Source organism: Opisthocomus hoazin, chromosome 1 (assembly GCF_030867145.1).
Source record: "Opisthocomus hoazin isolate bOpiHoa1 chromosome 1, bOpiHoa1.hap1, whole genome shotgun sequence".
Classification (NCBI taxonomy): Eukaryota; Metazoa; Chordata; class Aves; order Opisthocomiformes; family Opisthocomidae; genus Opisthocomus; species Opisthocomus hoazin.
This window is the reverse complement of record NC_134414.1, coordinates 79,608,544-79,624,873: the sequence shown is the minus strand read 5'-3', so window position 1 is coordinate 79,624,873 and position 16,330 is coordinate 79,608,544. Positions and strand designations below refer to the sequence as shown.

The 16,330-nt window shown below is 37.9% G+C and overlaps 1 protein-coding gene across 5 annotated transcripts in view; it reads left to right on the top strand.

Annotated features, from left to right (window-relative positions):
* The window catches only part of HERC2 (HECT and RLD domain containing E3 ubiquitin protein ligase 2), a 120,085-nt gene that overhangs the window by 31,304 nt on the left and 72,451 nt on the right, over positions 1-16,330 (top strand). For 3 of the 5 annotated variants that reach the window (XM_075427328.1, XM_075427324.1, XM_075427336.1), the window contains exons 5-19: positions 1,174-1,393; positions 2,923-3,023; positions 3,817-3,973; positions 5,575-5,685; positions 6,010-6,181; positions 6,799-6,972; positions 7,594-7,782; positions 9,218-9,369; positions 10,211-10,368; positions 10,775-10,888; positions 12,288-12,539; positions 13,477-13,670; positions 14,220-14,420; positions 15,681-15,909; positions 15,984-16,108. In XM_075427328.1, coding sequence (XP_075283443.1) covers positions 1,174-1,393; positions 2,923-3,023; positions 3,817-3,973; positions 5,575-5,685; positions 6,010-6,181; positions 6,799-6,972; positions 7,594-7,782; positions 9,218-9,369; positions 10,211-10,368; positions 10,775-10,888; positions 12,288-12,539; positions 13,477-13,670; positions 14,220-14,420; positions 15,681-15,909; positions 15,984-16,108 — 2,549 coding nt within the window. The remainder of the gene's footprint in view (positions 1-1,173; positions 1,394-2,922; positions 3,024-3,816; positions 3,974-5,574; positions 5,686-6,009; positions 6,182-6,798; positions 6,973-7,593; positions 7,783-9,217; positions 9,370-10,210; positions 10,369-10,774; positions 10,889-12,287; positions 12,540-13,476; positions 13,671-14,219; positions 14,421-15,680; positions 15,910-15,983; positions 16,109-16,330) is intronic. The other 2 variants (XM_075427308.1, XM_075427316.1) reach the window with 2 other exon arrangements.

Sequence of the window (16,330 nt, the reverse complement as noted above, 5' to 3'; positions counted from 1 at the left end):
TTACAGCTGCAAAAGAATGGTAGGCCTTATTAGATGCAATTTTCAACTCTAGAGACTACTGTAAGTGTGTCTAAATTTCTATAGCTTGGAGGCAGCTGTTGCGAAAAATGTGTTGGTTTTGTGGTTTGTTGTGTGTGTGGTGGTTTTTGTGTGTGGTTTTTTTTTGTTGTTTTTTTTTTTTTCCTAAGGTTGTGTCCGTCTTGTCATGAACGCTGTTACATACATGCGGTATGCAGACATGTGGTTTTTTTGTACCCCTAAGTCGGGTGTCAGATGAAACAAAGGTACTTCTGTGTAGCAGCCAGGCAACAAATGTGGTTGGCTTAGGGATGAGTACAGTAGTTCAGTGTGAAGCAGAGTAGGGTGGCCCAGTGATCAGACTGTTAATAAAGGAACAGAAAAGAGCCCTTCTAAGAGCACATTTTGATGTTTGTCCTAGGAATTAAAGCTACAGAGAATATAAAAATACACGATTTCCAAATTTTTAAAGTGTTGTTATTTGTTTTGTGTGGATATTTTTGTTGTTGTTGACACTGATTGTACTGTTACCATCTGTTATTAGATTACTAGGACTTTGGGCTGTCAACTCCTTCCTCTGGTTAGTGCAGAGTTAATTCTCTAGTGTTGGTACAGAAGTCAGATCTTTTATTTGCTAATAGTACTCGCAAGCGTCTTCTGACATTAGTTGTTTCAGAAGCTTAGCAGCTCTTGGCAGTGATCCTAGAGCTTCTGAGAGTAGTTTTATAATTTCTGAGAAACTTAAGATAATGTGTATCAGTGCAAAATGAAAGCATATCCTTGTGGGTCTGGCAAGGCTGTTGCCTGCACTTAAGGGAAGTCTGATAATGATAATTTGCTAACTTGTTTTTTTGAAGCACATAAATATTTCCTGTAATATTTTAATTTCAGACGTGAAACGTGAAGGTTCAGATGTGTTCACAGAAAACCAGTTTTGGTGATAACCTTTGTCTGAACACCTGTTCAGTATGATTATGATTATGTCATACTGTGGATTAGAAATGTGCACATCAAATGTGGAAACAGGGAGTTTCACTGGGTTTTGAGGTTCAGGCTTCTGGTCAGTTCACAGTTTTTAATTTGTCTTGATTTTGCTTGATATTGTATATAATAAAGATGAACACCCATAAAATGATATCTTTCTCTGATTCTCAGATGTGAATGAATTGAAGGAGTGCCTTCATGTACTGGTGAAGGAACAGCAAACTCTGGCCACACAAACTGCTACAACAGCTCTTTCAGCCGTGAGGCTAAAGCAGAGGCTAGTTATCCTGGAACGGTATTTCATTGCATTGAACAGAACAGTTCTTCAGGAGAATGTCAAAGTTAAGTGGAAAAGCAGTAATATTCCTCTGCCTGCTGTGGATAAGAAAAGGTAATGACACATGCATGAGCAAGTTAATTCATTAGGAAATTCATAGAAAGGTTATCAACCTGTGTGTGAGAGCTTAGTGTGATTTATTCCTTCTCATGAAACACTAGCAGTAAAGAAACTCTTAAGATGGTTTTACGTGGTGTTATCTGCCATGCAGATTTCCTTCTTGGTTGATGCTTGCTTATAGTGTCTCTGTTCATAATGGTGGGGTTTTATTGTAATACATTGCTGTAGATATTATTCTTTGAGTTATAAGTATACTTCTATTGAGGTGTGCCTTTTGTTCTACTCAATTGGAAAGTATGAAGAAGCCTATTTCAGAAGTGATGCTGGTGGGGGTTATATAGTTCTAATAACATTAATAGATTTTTTTTGTCAGTATTTGCTCAGTTAAGGCACATAAAAAATTTAAAAATACAAATACATAAAAGTTGAACATAGTTTTCCTTCGCTAGGGTAAGAAATACTGTAATCGTATGTTTTATATGAAACTGTTTCCAGAGGACTGAGTAAGAAATCGTCTGATTAACTTTCCATGTCTAGATAGCTTATTGACCTAAAAATAGAAAAATCTATCAGATGAGGCATTAAAGAAGCTATTCAGTAGCTGAACAAGGTTGGTGTCTGACAGAACAAGCAGTTCAGCCAGGGATATTTTTAGGTGAGATTGCCTCTACCTTCAAAACTGAAAGGCGACAATAAGTAGATACCGTGACTAGTTGTTATGGGATTGGAGTTCTGACAATGATATCTTTCTCTGGTTAGTGTGTTCTTTGATTTTATTTTTTTTTTCAGTTCTGATTAAAAAGAGCACTGGTATATTGAAGTTATCAAACTGCTAAAAATGACAGCTTAAATTTTTTCTCTCTTGAAAAAGTCCTAAGTAGTTGACTTTCTTTTGATGTGAGAATAAAGAGGAAATAGAATTGTTGATGTCTTCCTGAGAGAAAGCAGTAGGGAATCTCCTGTTGTTAAGTACAAAGGATAGCTTACTTAAATTAATGTGATTGTTTGCATAAAAAGAAAAATTAACAGAAATTTATGCAAGTCCAGTGAGTATTAAAAAAGTTCAAGCTATCTCTTTTCCTTACACACACCAATACAGAAGCTGCAAAGAGATTTGTAATATTGACACTTGAATGGAAGATAAGAAATGACAAAATTGATGGAATTAAATATCAGTAATTGAATATTCATAAAAATATAGCCTATAAGCATAGTTTCTGCAGTCCAAATTAACTAGAAGTATAAGCTTGCTGAGTAAATAATGAGTACATGAAGTATTTTAGCATGAAGCTTTTTGATGTTGGGGGTTGAATTGGTTGTTCTTTGCAGTTGACACTGAATTTTGCTTGTTGACATTGTGATCACCTTTGTTCTCAAGAGACAATTACAATTCTTTAAAAATATAGCATATAGCTAAATTATAAAATTGCTGAATGTGCAGATTATACAAATCATTACTAATATAAATATACATTATTATTATATAAATTATATCAAGACAACATGTATGTAATTTTATTTAGCCCAAGACCTGTAGGCAAAGGTGTAGAAGGACTTGCACGAGTCGGATCCCGAGCAGCACTTTCATTTGCATTTGCGTTCCTTCGTAGAGCCTGGAGGTCAGGTAGGTCTGCTCTGTGGCATATTGCATATCTTTTTCATTAGAAGATAGGTGATCCCCTAAAGCGTGTGTGTGTGTGTGTTAAATATTTGCATAGAACTGTACATTTATAAATGTCAGACTTGGATAATTGTGTTTTATATTTGTGTGGTGTTATGCCCAACAATACTGTTGCTGATGGAAGCCATCCAAGCTAGTACCAATGCTGTGTTGCTGGGATACTTCTACGTTTAGGAAGGCAAATTGGGATTTCATGAACAGAACATGTTTTTAATGCCAGATTTCAGAAAAGTTAGATTTATTCTTCATACAGGGTCGATCCACTATATTACTACACGATAGTAGCAGCTTAGAAAAGGAGTTTAGAGTGGTAGTGTGAAATTTGTGTTTATTTTGTGTAGTTGTCAGTGATTGTCAGATTGCAGAAGTTGGCAGAATTGTGTTCTGTGTCACCTCGACCTACCTGTTTGTCTCAGTCTGCACTGTTTGTTCAAATGGCAGCTGTTTGGCTTGCTCTTTGTCCAGCCAGCCTTAGTTCTTCTGATTTCCTCAGCAAATGCATAGTAGGACGAGCTGGTTTAAGAGTTGTCATCTATCTGAATATACTTTTTGTGAAGCAGATTGTTCTTCGGAAGTCTTGCAGTCAAAAAGTTTGTGTGAAAATGGAGAACTTTGTACATATTATAAAGTAACTTGTAAGCTTGAGGTAAAAAAAAAAAAATCCACAAGAACTGTATGGAAAAATTTGTACAACTTCGGTGAAGATGAATGTAACTAGTGTTACTGTGTTCCTTAGGTGAAGATGCAGACCTGTGCAGTGAATTATTACAAGAATCACTTGATGCTCTACGAGCACTACCAGAAGCGTCCCTTTTTGATGAAGGGACTGTATCTTCTGTATGGCTGGAAGTAGTGGAAAGAGCTACTAAATTCCTAAGGTCTGTTGTGACTGGGTAAGTTTCTTTTTTTGAGCTGAAGTAGCTGTTAAATGGCAAACTTACATCTCTTAGCAGTTGATGGTACAAACATAATAGTTAATGGAAAATTGAAAAGATTACTTTGATTTTTTAATGTTGTTATACAAGCAGGCAAAAAATATATGAACTGTTGAAATGATGCTCTGTAAATACGATGTAATTCCTTTAACTGTTTAAGAAGAATCTGAATTTGAGTATTGTGAATCACTGCACATAGACTTAACTGAGAAATAGTGTTTCACTAATGTAACCTGTATCCCCATGACGAGTGCTTTGGTAATACAATATATGTGTGCACTTAATTCTGCCTTTCTAGTATAGTGAAATAGTGCAGACTTCTGTGCAGATGAGGGAGACTACACTCATATTGGACTTAGAGCACTCCCCTACTTTTCCCTGTTATTTAAGGAGGCTTAAAGTTACCCTTCATCGCAAATGAGTGGTTAGGTTGCTTAAAGAATCACCATCAAAGGTATTTGCAAGAAATTATTTTAATAAGAGTTTATAAAATGTGGTTTAACAAAGTTCGTTGGCAAGGTTCACTCTGTTACTTATCAAATGAATGGAATACAAAATAAAGGTAGAATTAAGATAAAATGATTTATATGAAGACTGAAAGACAGAAGGGGTAAGGGAGACCCTCCCGTTGAGTCGCAAGGTTCAGAATGGACTGCCTTGCTTTCTAAACTCCTCCTTAGAGAGGAGCCTGAGTGCGACTGCATCCAGACTTCACCTTAGACTGCAACGAGGGAGTTCAGCCCAGGTTCAATGGTAACTTCGAACTTCAGAGGTGTCCCACTCAGAGGAAGGTACTGGGTGCAGCCCGCTGCAGGCCAGGAGAGCTCAAAGGGCCTTTCTTGGCACCACTGTCTATAGGGTCTCAAGGTGATTGACTTTGGTCAGTAAATTTCCATCCGGCCACAACCTGGGTCGGTAGTTACTGGAATTTTGAGAATTCCAGTAATGCTGGTACCGATCCACCAGAGTTAAGTGTGGATAAGATATGTTCCAAGGCTCTCAGGGGATGACTGATTACTCCCACTCTAGTTCCCCACCTTGGCCAGGCAACTGGAGCTCCTGGTACGGTCAGTGCTGCTCCCCACCTTAGCCTTGCAAGAGTTCCTGGTACGGCCAAGGGACGTTTAACTGCCAAACTCATTGCAAGACTTGACAGGAATTCTTGAGACTATAAAGCAGTCCAGGAGGGGCTGGGGGGGAGCTGCACCACCCCACCCTTTTACAATAGTTACCAAAAGTTAATTGTCTTCTGAATACTGGAACAACATCCTTATAGTGAATATTGTAAATTATTTGAATTTCACCTGTGGAAAATGTTTTTGATGTTCTTGGCATATTTAATAGAGCTGTAGAGTAAACAGTGAAGCTTGGGTCAATTTAAAACCTAGCTACCACTCTAAAAATTGATCTTGCATGGAATGTGTCGGCTTTTCTTCTCAGCTGCTTTCATCACTGATTTTTATATTGCTTCTTGGTGTGTTGTTGATGCTTTTGGTAAGCAAATATGTGCTGTTTCCAATTACTACTTAGTTAATGTGTATTGTTTCACTTCTAAATAGAGATGTGCATGGAGCTTCCAGTACCAAAGGGCCAGGAAACATTCCGTTACAAGACCAGCACTTGGCACTTGCCATATTGCTAGAACTGGCAGTGCAAAGGGGTACACTAAGGTGAGAAGCATGAGCATTCTGGTTTTTAAGCATCACTGTCTGTTGGAATGGCCTGAGCAGTACTTGTCTTCAGTTTTCATGCCTGTGGGTTTAATGTAATAGTTACGTTTCAAAGCATATGAACCTTTTCTGTAATGCAGTGGTGACGAAGATCTTACGTTAGCTAGATTGTGAAATTGATTTTTGATATTTTTGGTAATCTGTTTAAAATGCAAAGCGATGACATCTGATATTGCTGAGCTTCAAAATGTAGAAAGTGGATAATCTAAAATACTGTTTTTTAGGAATGCTTATTAACAGAATATGTAAAACTTCCTCTTTCAGCCAAATGTTGTCTGCGGTTATGTTGTTGCTTCAACTTTGGGATAATGGAACAAGGGAAACGGACAATGAGCGATCTGCAGAGGGAACAAGTGCACCCCTTCTACCCTTGTTGCAAAGATTTCAGAGTATAATATGTAATAAAGATGTGCCCAATACTGAGGAAGAGATTCAGGTACTTACCCTTGGATTATTTGAAAGGGGCAAAAATTATGCTGGTATCAAATTTCATTTCGCCAACTGAAATAATTAAGAAATGATCCCAACAAAATTTAGATTTACTTTGGCAGTAGTGTTTTCCATGTTAGATGTATATACACCACTGTTGTTTGGTTTTTCATCTGTACATTTGAGTTTCTTGAGGTAGGAGGAGGAATGTAATAGTATAGATAGAGGTAAGCATTGTGTTCCAGAGTTAATGCTTTTGTGATAATTAACTTAAGAGATGTGGCCAGTTAGCTTTTCTGCACATTTGGGTTGTTTCTATTTACTTGTGTTTGAAGTTAATTGAACTATGACTTTTAATGAATATTACTGAGGTTGATAAAACATAGCAAATCAGTTTTATTATGCTTGTAATTTTCTGTTGTATTCACAATCTGACTGTATTTTCTCAGCATGTGTGTTTTGGAATTTTTCTCTACTGTAGGAAAGAGGATGTGCAAATTTAATTGGATTTTGCTTAGATTTGTGGGGATACTCAGCGTGTCTAAAATGTATTGCGTGTCTGTATATATGGTGGCATAGAAATACCTTGAATATTCTTCTGACTGCTCTTTTTTTCTTATCTAGCTCCTGACTTACCCTCTGAGTCCAAATGAAAGTTTCCTAAGGTATCTGACTTTACCACAGGACAATGAGCTAGCAATTGATCTGAGACAAACAGCTGTAGTGATCATGGCCCATTTAGATCGTTTAGCCACGCCATGTATGCCTCCACAGTGTAGCTCTCCTACATCTCATAAGGTAACTATCTGCAATGTCAAATTTAGTAAGATATTTTTCCTTAAAAGCATAACTGGTTTTCAATTTGGAAGGAATACAACTCCTAAAATTCTTCAGATTTCCTTTTGATTTTCCCAAGATAATGTTGAGTTGCTTAAATTTGTCTTACTTTGGTATCTTTTATTACATCAGTGCTCTTTCAGTCAGCCTTGGAGTGCAAGTCTATGTTTTGTGAAGGATTCTTTATTAACACAACTCTGCGGGTAATTCTGCTGTATTTTGAGCTGTTCCTTGTGTTTATTAGAGGAAATACTCAAGATCAGACTTTATAAATGCTGGGTGTCTGATCTGGTTTAAAAAAAAAAAGAAGAAAAAAGTAAATGTGAAACTTCCCAACTTAAAAAATCTCTGAACACGTACTGTAGATGTTTATAGGTTATTCAGTACCAGGCTGAATATGATGCACATAAATCTTTATTTTTGATACTTTCTAATAGGTAAGCTTTATTGACTACTGGCAGTAATGACTGTCACAGATTTGAGTATATTTGGCATATAAAAGTTTAAAAAGTAATCTGCTATATGCATTGTATTAAGTTGCGTATTTCAAAATTAGTACTTACAGAATTTCTTATTTTCTAGGGATCTCTGCAAGAGGTCATTGCTTGGGGTTTAATAGGTTGGAAATATTATGCTAATGTGAGTGGTCCAATTCAATGTGAAGGACTTGCCAATCTTGGTATTGTGCAGGTTGCCTGTGCAGAGAAACGTTTTCTAATACTCTCTAGGAATGGACGAGTTTATACACAAGCATACAACAGCGATACTCTGGTAAGAGTTTTTTTACATTTTTTAAAAAATATATTCTCTTCTGTATTACTTTGTAGCATAAATCTGCTCCTTTAACTATTTACAGTATCTTGGAAGATAGATGGAGGCATGCTGCTGTTTTTGAGCTCTGTTGTTGGTTTTGAACTTTCAGAAAGAGTGGTTTTGATTTCTTGTGTTGGTTTGATGAAATGCATCTGGTTTCTGTAATTGCTGTCAGGCTAGACATTATGAATACAGTGATAATTGCTTTCAATTTTAATTTGCCAAGTGCAAGGTCCTACACCTGGGTCGGGGTAATCCTTGCTATCAATACAGGCTGGGGGATGAAAGGATCGAGAGCAGCCCTGCTGAGAGGGACTTGGGGGTACTGATAGATGAAAGGCTGGACATGAGCCAGCAATGTGTGCTGGCAGCCCAGAGGGCCAACCGTGTCCTGGGCTGCATCAGGAGAAGCGTGGCCAGCAGGTCCAGAGAGGTGATTCTGCCCCTCTACTCTGCTCTGGTGAGACCTCACCTGGAGTACTGCGTTCAGCTCTGGAGCCCTCAGCACAAGAAGGACATGGAACTGTTGGAGCGGGTCCAAAGGAGGGCTACAAAAATGATTCGAGGGCTGGAGCACCTCTCCTATGAGGACAGGCTGAGAGAGCTGGGCTTGTTCAGCCTGGAGAAGAGAAGGCTGCGGGGAGACCTGATTGCAGCATTTCAGTACTTAAAGGGAGCCTATTGGAAAGATGGGGACAATCTTTTTAGTAGAGACAGCAGTGACAGGACGAGGGGTAATGGTTTTAAACTAAAACAGGGTAGGTTTAGGCTGGATATAAGGAAGAAATTCTTTACAATGAGGCCTGTGAAACACTGGAACGGGTTTCCCAGAGAGATGGTGGAGGCCCCATCCCTGGAAACATTGAAGACCAGGTTGGACAGGGCTCTGAGCAACCTGATCTAGTTAGCGGTGTCCCTGCTCGCTGCAGGGGGGTTAGACTAGATGACCTCTAGGGGTCCCTTCCAACCAAAAACTTTCCATGATTCTATGATTCTGTGATTCATTGGTAGGCTGGCCTTGTAACAACTGTGGAAGCTGGCAGATATGAAATGGATTTTACTTCAGTGATGTAACACTGTGCCCAAACTGTGTAGTTTCTCAGACAAAACTATTACTATAACAAACTTTTGTCACCAAGATTGCCTGTAAGATTAAATCCATTTTCATATATAGTGAAGACCTTATAAGGAAGGGAACAAAAATACCTTCAAAGCATTGTTTTTGTCAGACTCAAATAGTAGATGTGACCTTTAGTTCTTTATACCGTCATTAATTTGAGTGTACAATTTTGATAAAGTCTTAGGAAAACTATACCTAGTTATTCTGTATGTAAGCAAGTGATGGAAAATATAAGCAGTTTTTGTAAGTGTATTGCTTTTTTTTGGTTCACAGGGACCACAGCTGGTGCAGAGTCTGGCTTCCAGAAATATTGTGAAGATAGCAGCACATTCAGATGGGCATCACTACCTTGCTTTATCAGCAAATGGTGAAGTTTTCTCTTGGGGATGTGGAGACGGTGGAAGACTAGGCCATGGAGATACAGTGTATGTAATAAAAATAATCATAATGTTTATTTGCCAGTGTTTTGAATTCATAGTAAAAACTATTTGGTTGTGTATATAAACACATTCAGCATTTGACATTTGTCCCTGTTATTGAACAGAAATTGCATTCTCCCTGCGTGTTTTCTCTGCCTGGAGTATTCCCAGTTCTGTATTAATGCTACTTTCTGAAATACTTGTAGATAGAAGGTGTAGTAGTGGTTGCACTGTTCCTAGGCCTTTTGTTCATGGTTTTATGAATCCACAATGCATTTTCTCTAGAAGCATTGACTTAAATGTCAGAGTTGGGTCATTGTTTCCTATGCAGTCATGTTGCATGTTTCATTCCTTTTTTTCCGCTATGTTAAACAATAACATTACTGTTGTGCTTTTGTGTAGCAGCAGTCTTCTACAGGGGTGTTCTGTAGGGAGGGTATTCAGTATATTTTAGAGGTTGTAAGTGTCTTCCTCCAGTGCTGGATTCCCTATACAGCAAGGGAGTTACTACACAAAGGATAGCAGTGTCATGGAATTAATTGTTCAGACACGGTAATTAAAGATAATATTTTTTAATAGTAGACAAATATTTTTTTAAAAACACTGCATTAATTTAATTGGAAATAGAAATCATAGCTGTCAGACATTCCTTCAGTGTTTGGATGTTGTTGAACTATCTGAACTTAATTTTTGGCCTCTAGGTCTATTTAGATCTTGATACTTCAGACTAGTAATAAAAGTTTGCAGGTAGAATTGCAGCGGTTGTTATCTAACAAGTGTGTCACACCTTTTATAATATACTCATGTGATCACCTTATGTGAAATATGTCACCTTCTCTTTAAATAGCCCTCTGGAGGAGCCAAAGATGATATCTGCTTTATCTGGAAAGCAAGCTGGGAAACATGTTGTTCATATTGCATGTGGAAGCACCTATAGTGCAGCCATTACTGCTGAAGGAGAGCTATATACATGGGGACGAGGAAACTACGGCAGGCTTGGTCATGGTATGCTACTCAATATCTTAAAGTGAGTTGTTCAGTGCCTGTCTCAAATAATCTTTTATCCAGCTTACCTAAAGCTGATTTAAGAACCAATCTATTGGAAGGGATTGCCTCAAAACCACTGAATTTCTTAGAGTTATGTGAAAATAAGCAATTGGATAGAGGAGAAAAGTCTACGCTGTTCTCTGTTCCTTCCTTGTGAAGCAAAGACTATCTCATGGGTTAAATCCATAGTAGATAACTGAGAAACCATGGGGGGAGCTTAGTCATGATGCTCAAATCCGAAAACAAAACCAAACCAACACCCCCTAACCCCCCACAACAAAATTCCCCAAAGCAAACAAAGAACCTAAAAGAACCTTCCAGGCCTTCTTGGTTTTGCTTCTCACAGAACTACTTTGTTTTGAAGGTTCCAGTGAAGATCAGACTATCCCAATGCTGGTCACAGGGCTGAAAGGACTCAAAGTTATTGATGTATCCTGTGGCAGTGGAGATGCTCAGACTCTTGCAGTTACTGAAAATGGTTAGTAGCAAAATACAACTTAACACTTTTAAGTAAGCTTACCTGCTTTCATTCTGAAATATTTTTTATTTATACTGCAGATAGCTTATTTCTGCTGGCTTGAATTCTAAGAAATTGAAGCTGAAATAACTTTGTGGGAAATAATATATGTGCATTTATACATTTTGCATAGAATATATGCAGATATATTTCCATGCATAGATATGCAATATATTCCTTATGAAAATGCAAATATATATTTCAATTTATGGTGTGCATATATTTAAAATACCCATGTAAATGTATAATATATGTACAAAATATTAAGTATATGTACATATGCATCTAAATTTTATGCATTATTATTTAAGTGCAAATAGCTCATGTTGTCACAACAGCCAAAATTTTGAGTGGGAGAGTTGTCAGTGTTTAACCCATGGGAAGTGTCAAAGAGAGGCTGTGCTAAAATTCTTCTTCCCAGCATCCCTGAAAGAGGTGCCTAGGGGGAGACAGATTCAAAACCTGAATTTCAAAGTGTGAGATTAAGAGCCAAAGTCATCCCTTAGAAAGCAAATAGTTCTTTGAAGCTAGGTGTTGTTTTAAAATATAGCTGGTTATGGTGATGTGCAGTATATAAAAGCTGAAAGATTTGCTCATCCAGGCAGTGGAAACCCGTATTTTAATTTTTGTTTTTTCTCTTAGTTTCCTGCTTGCATGCTTCCATTCCTTATCAGAGTACCTTAGCGAGTAGCTTATGCAAAGTAGGGAACATAAATGCGTAAGAGTGTAAAACAAGACTTTCTTTTTGGACATGCATGGGTTTACCATTCTTGAACCATAATTTTATTTAATGCAAGTGCAGAATGACTTGATGATTTCTAAGTTCCTACATCAGGACTTAGATGTAGTAGTGTATTTCAAAAGAACATGATAGACAATGGTACTTTTAATTTCATTTTGTTCAGTGGTTGAATGCCAAGACTGAAAATTAAGAAAATGGGTTTCTCAGACAATTTGGCCATTCGATGTGGAAAAAGATTTGGCAAGTTCTTATAAGGCCTTATAATAAAAGAAGGCAGTTTTTACCTTAAAGATCATACTACAGGCTTGATTTACCATAAATCCTGCACTTCATATGTTTTTAAGAAGTACTTTCTGTACACTGGTGACTTTTCAGTGCATGTTAGTATTACACTTTCTATGTCTAGTTTTATCAGCATCAGAACTTTTCAAATCTTTTTTTTTCCTTCTGTCATGAACAATTGAAAATTAATTCATAACTGCTATTCTTAAATTACAATTTGAAAATTGTGTTTATTATAGTATCTCAGATTTTTAAGAACTCGCTTGTCAAAACAGATAACTTCATTACATTAAAAAGCAATGCAATATTTTTTGTTTTCTTTCTCTTTATGTAAAGGCCAAGTGTGGTCTTGGGGTGATGGAGATTATGGAAAACTGGGAAGGGGAGGCAGTGATGGTTGCAAGACTCCCAAGTTGATAGAAAAACTTCAAGATCTGGACATTGTGAAAGTGCACTGCGGGAGTCAGTTTTCTATTGCTTTAACCAAAGATGGCCAGGTTTACACCTGGGGAAAAGGTGACAATCAGAGACTTGGGCATGGAACGGAAGAGCACGTTCGATATCCCAAACTGCTGGAAAGCTTGAAAGGTAATTACCAAAGCTGGAAGTATTCCAAAGTTCTTTCTGCTGTTGTTGGAGCCTTTTACCAAATGCTAATGGTCTCAACTTTAAGAATGATGGTAGCATGTACTCTGTCGTATTTTATGCTGGTTGCGTTAACAAAGGTAATAGTGCGCATTTTCCATCACTTCTGCATTTACACCTTTAGAGTTCTAGCAGACTTAGAGCCGCTGTTACGACTACTTTAAATGCTGCTTGTCTTGTGGTCCCTTTTTTCTTACTACTTTAATTTTTATTAGATTCACAGAAATGCTTATTTAAATCATGTGATTTTGCATTGTTATGCAAATAAATGTGTAACATATATATATGCTTAAATTAAGACGTGAATGGAATGAGTGAAAATCACAGGCAAGTTGTGTTCATGCAGTACTTTTGACTGGTTTGTAACAGAGTGAAGATTACTTCTTGCATTTGTGAAAAACCTGAGGTTTTGTAGGGGAAGATGAGGAAGAATCCTCTTTTATTGCACTGTCTTTCCTCAAATTGTTGTTCATATATGATGAATAATCTAATTGAAAGTAACTTTTGAACTGATGACTGCAATATAACTTTACAGTCTCTGTTCATAGATGGGAGATCTTTTAATAAACCTTTCCTGAGCAAATATCAAAGTAGAAGGGATACAAAATAGAAGATTTTTTAAAACTTATAAACTTTTGTACGTAAGACGTCTCTTAAGAATCTTTAAATATTTCCTTGGTTTTCCTTTTGCGGTACTCTTCCAATCCACTACTAAGGCAAAGGTGAAATTTTTTCACATCCATAATGCGTTCATAGTTAATGGTTGTAATTAGCACAGTTTTCCTTACCTCTGATATTTTTCTGTTAATGATTTTAATCTTTAAGTCATATATATATATATATATATATAATATATATCAATATTTGACTTTCCTATCAGGAAAAAAGGTGATAGATGTGGCAGCTGGATCAACCCATTGTTTAGCACTGACTGAAGATAGTGAAGTGCATAGCTGGGGAAGCAATGATCAGTGTCAACATTTTGATACTTTGCGGATCACCAAACCAGAGCCTGCAGCTCTCCCGGGATTAGACACAAAACATATAGTTGGAATTGCTTGTGGGCCTGCTCAAGTAAGTTTTATTTTGAATTATTAATTGTGATTTGTTTATTTGTTTTTGTCTCTCACTGAGACTAGTTCTGACTAGTTTCTGTGCTTGCATGACTTTTCTTGTTCTTATTTCTTATTCTGAACAAATGAAGGCTTGGAAAAAATAAATCTTGTGCAATTCCTCTTCCAAAAAGGGATGACTAGCTTTCCCTCTGTTCGGTGTTCTGAGAAGTAGCTATTTACCTGTTTTGTTTTTTTTGTCTGGTACAGCAGATGAAGAGTTGTCAAGCAGAATGTTTCCTGCCACAAAGATAGTGAGGTATCTGGTCTAGCATAACAGCACTTCGGAAAATGTGCTGTTAACAGAGTTCTTTTCTGTGATTGGTAGGGTTTTATGTATATTTACAAAGATACAAGTGGAGGGTTCTCTTCAACAAATGTGCTGATATTATTTCTGCATCTTCTGTTACTGTTCGAAGGCAGATGTTAGCTTTACACTCCTACCTCTAATCAGTGTCATCTTATATTTGGGAAATAACTGCTGAACTTTGTATATTGTTTCCATTTATAGAGTTTTGCTTGGTCATCGTGTTCAGAGTGGTCAATAGGCTTGCGAGTGCCTTTTGTGGTGGATGTTTGCCCCATGACGTTTGAGCAGCTAGATCTGTTACTAAGACAAGTGACAGAGGGAATGGATGGCTCCTCTGACTGGCCCCCTCCTCAGGAAAAGGAGTGTATGGCTGTGGCAACATTAAACCTTTTAAGGCTTCAGGTACCTTCAGTTTCATACAAACTGAGCAGCTGTTGAACTGACTGTTTCAGTAAATTGCTTGGATGATAATAGTGGACTTGATGTGCTTTAAAACATTTTTATTGATTTTAAAAGTGAAATAAGTATGCTATCACTTTCTGCTCTCTGAAATTTGGCAGCTAGTGGCTGTTTGTTTTTTTTTTTCTACAGCTTTTGGATCTCATTAAAAATGAACTATAAAAATACATTGTAAATGTATGAAGCCTTGTATACTCACTCAGTAAGCCCATACACTCAGAGATTTTTATCACAGAATCATAAAATGGTTTGGGTTAGAAGGGACCCTACAGATCATCTAGTTCCAACCCCCCTTCCATGGGCAGGGACACCTTCCACTACACCAGGTTGCTGAAAGCGCCATCCAGCCTGGCCTTGAACACTTCCAGGGATGGGGCATCCACAGCTTCTCTGGGCAGCCTGTTCCAGTGTCTCACCACCTTTATCCTAAAAAAGGGCCTTCCTTGTACCTAATCTAAATCTACACTGTTGCAATTTGAAGCCATCACCCCTTGTCCTATCACTACACACCCTTGTAAAAAGTCCCTCTCCGGCTTTCTTGTACCCCCCCTTCAGGTACTGAAAGGCTGCTCTAAGGTCTCTCCAGAGCCTTAACTTCTCCAGGCTGAACAGCCCCAACTTTCTTAGCCTGTCCTCGTAGGAGAGGTACTCCAGCCCTCTGATCATTTTTGTGGCCTCTTCTGGACCCACTTCCAACACATCCATGTCCTTCTTGTGCTGAGGGCTCCAGTGGACGCAGGACTCCAGGTGGGGTCTCACCAGAGCAGAGGGTCAAAATCGCTTTCCTTGACCTGCTGGCCACGTTACTTTTGATGCAGCCTAGGTTTTGAGCATTTATAAGTATTTTCAATAGCATTTTTAAGAGTGAATGTCTCTGTGGAAAGCGTCTGATGTTCACTGAAGATGTGCTGCTTTTCCTATAATACTGTAGCAAAGTAGAAACAGTATAGTGTATTCTTAGATTATTATAGTTCAGAGTTTTAGCAGATATAGTTCAATACAGTTCATAATCTTTGCGTATTAGTTTAAACTCGTATGTCTTCAGGCAAGCCAGCATTTCCCTTTAATTTTACAAATTTACAGGTGAAAGTTTGTATCTTGGTCAGTGAACTTAGTTACTCCAAGATGGAGGTGTTTTTTTTCCCCCCTGAGTTCACATCTCTTCTTAATTAAAATTTGCCTTTTTCCCTTTCTTTATTTCAGCTTCATGCTGCCATTAGTCATCAGGTGGATCCGGAATGCCTTGGCTTAGGTTTGGGCAGTATACTGCTCAACAGCCTGAAGCAAACAGTGGTAACGTTAGCAAGCAATGCTGGTGTTCTTAACACTGTGCAATCAGCTGCTCAAGCAGTGCTGCAGAGTGGATGGTCCGTTTTACTGCCGACAGCGGAAGAGCGGGCTAGGGCGCTCTCAGCGCTCTTACCCAGTGCAGGTTGGTCGTAAGATTTAAAGCTATTTGTTTTCTGTTTGCATTTCTAGTTCATTAATAGCTTCTTCCATTCTTAGTTTCAGGAAATGAAATGAATGTAAGTCCAGGCCGTAGATTTATGATTGACCTATTGGTGGGCAGCTTGATGGCTGATGGAGGCTTAGAGTCTGCGCTAAATGCTGCTATTACTGCGGAAATTCAGGTACGTTTCAGCAGCTTTGCAGTTCTGTATAAACAGAGTAAGAGGATGTTTCAAGTGTTTTCTGAAGTTTGTGGATTGTTGTTATCCTCTCTTGACCTGAGACTTGAGCCAGTGTTTTATCGGAGCATGAATCATATTCTCCTTTTTAGAAGAGTGTTTCTTTTTGTTGCCTAGAGTGGTGATTTTGACAACAGTAACAAACTTGTTCATAAAGCTCTGTAG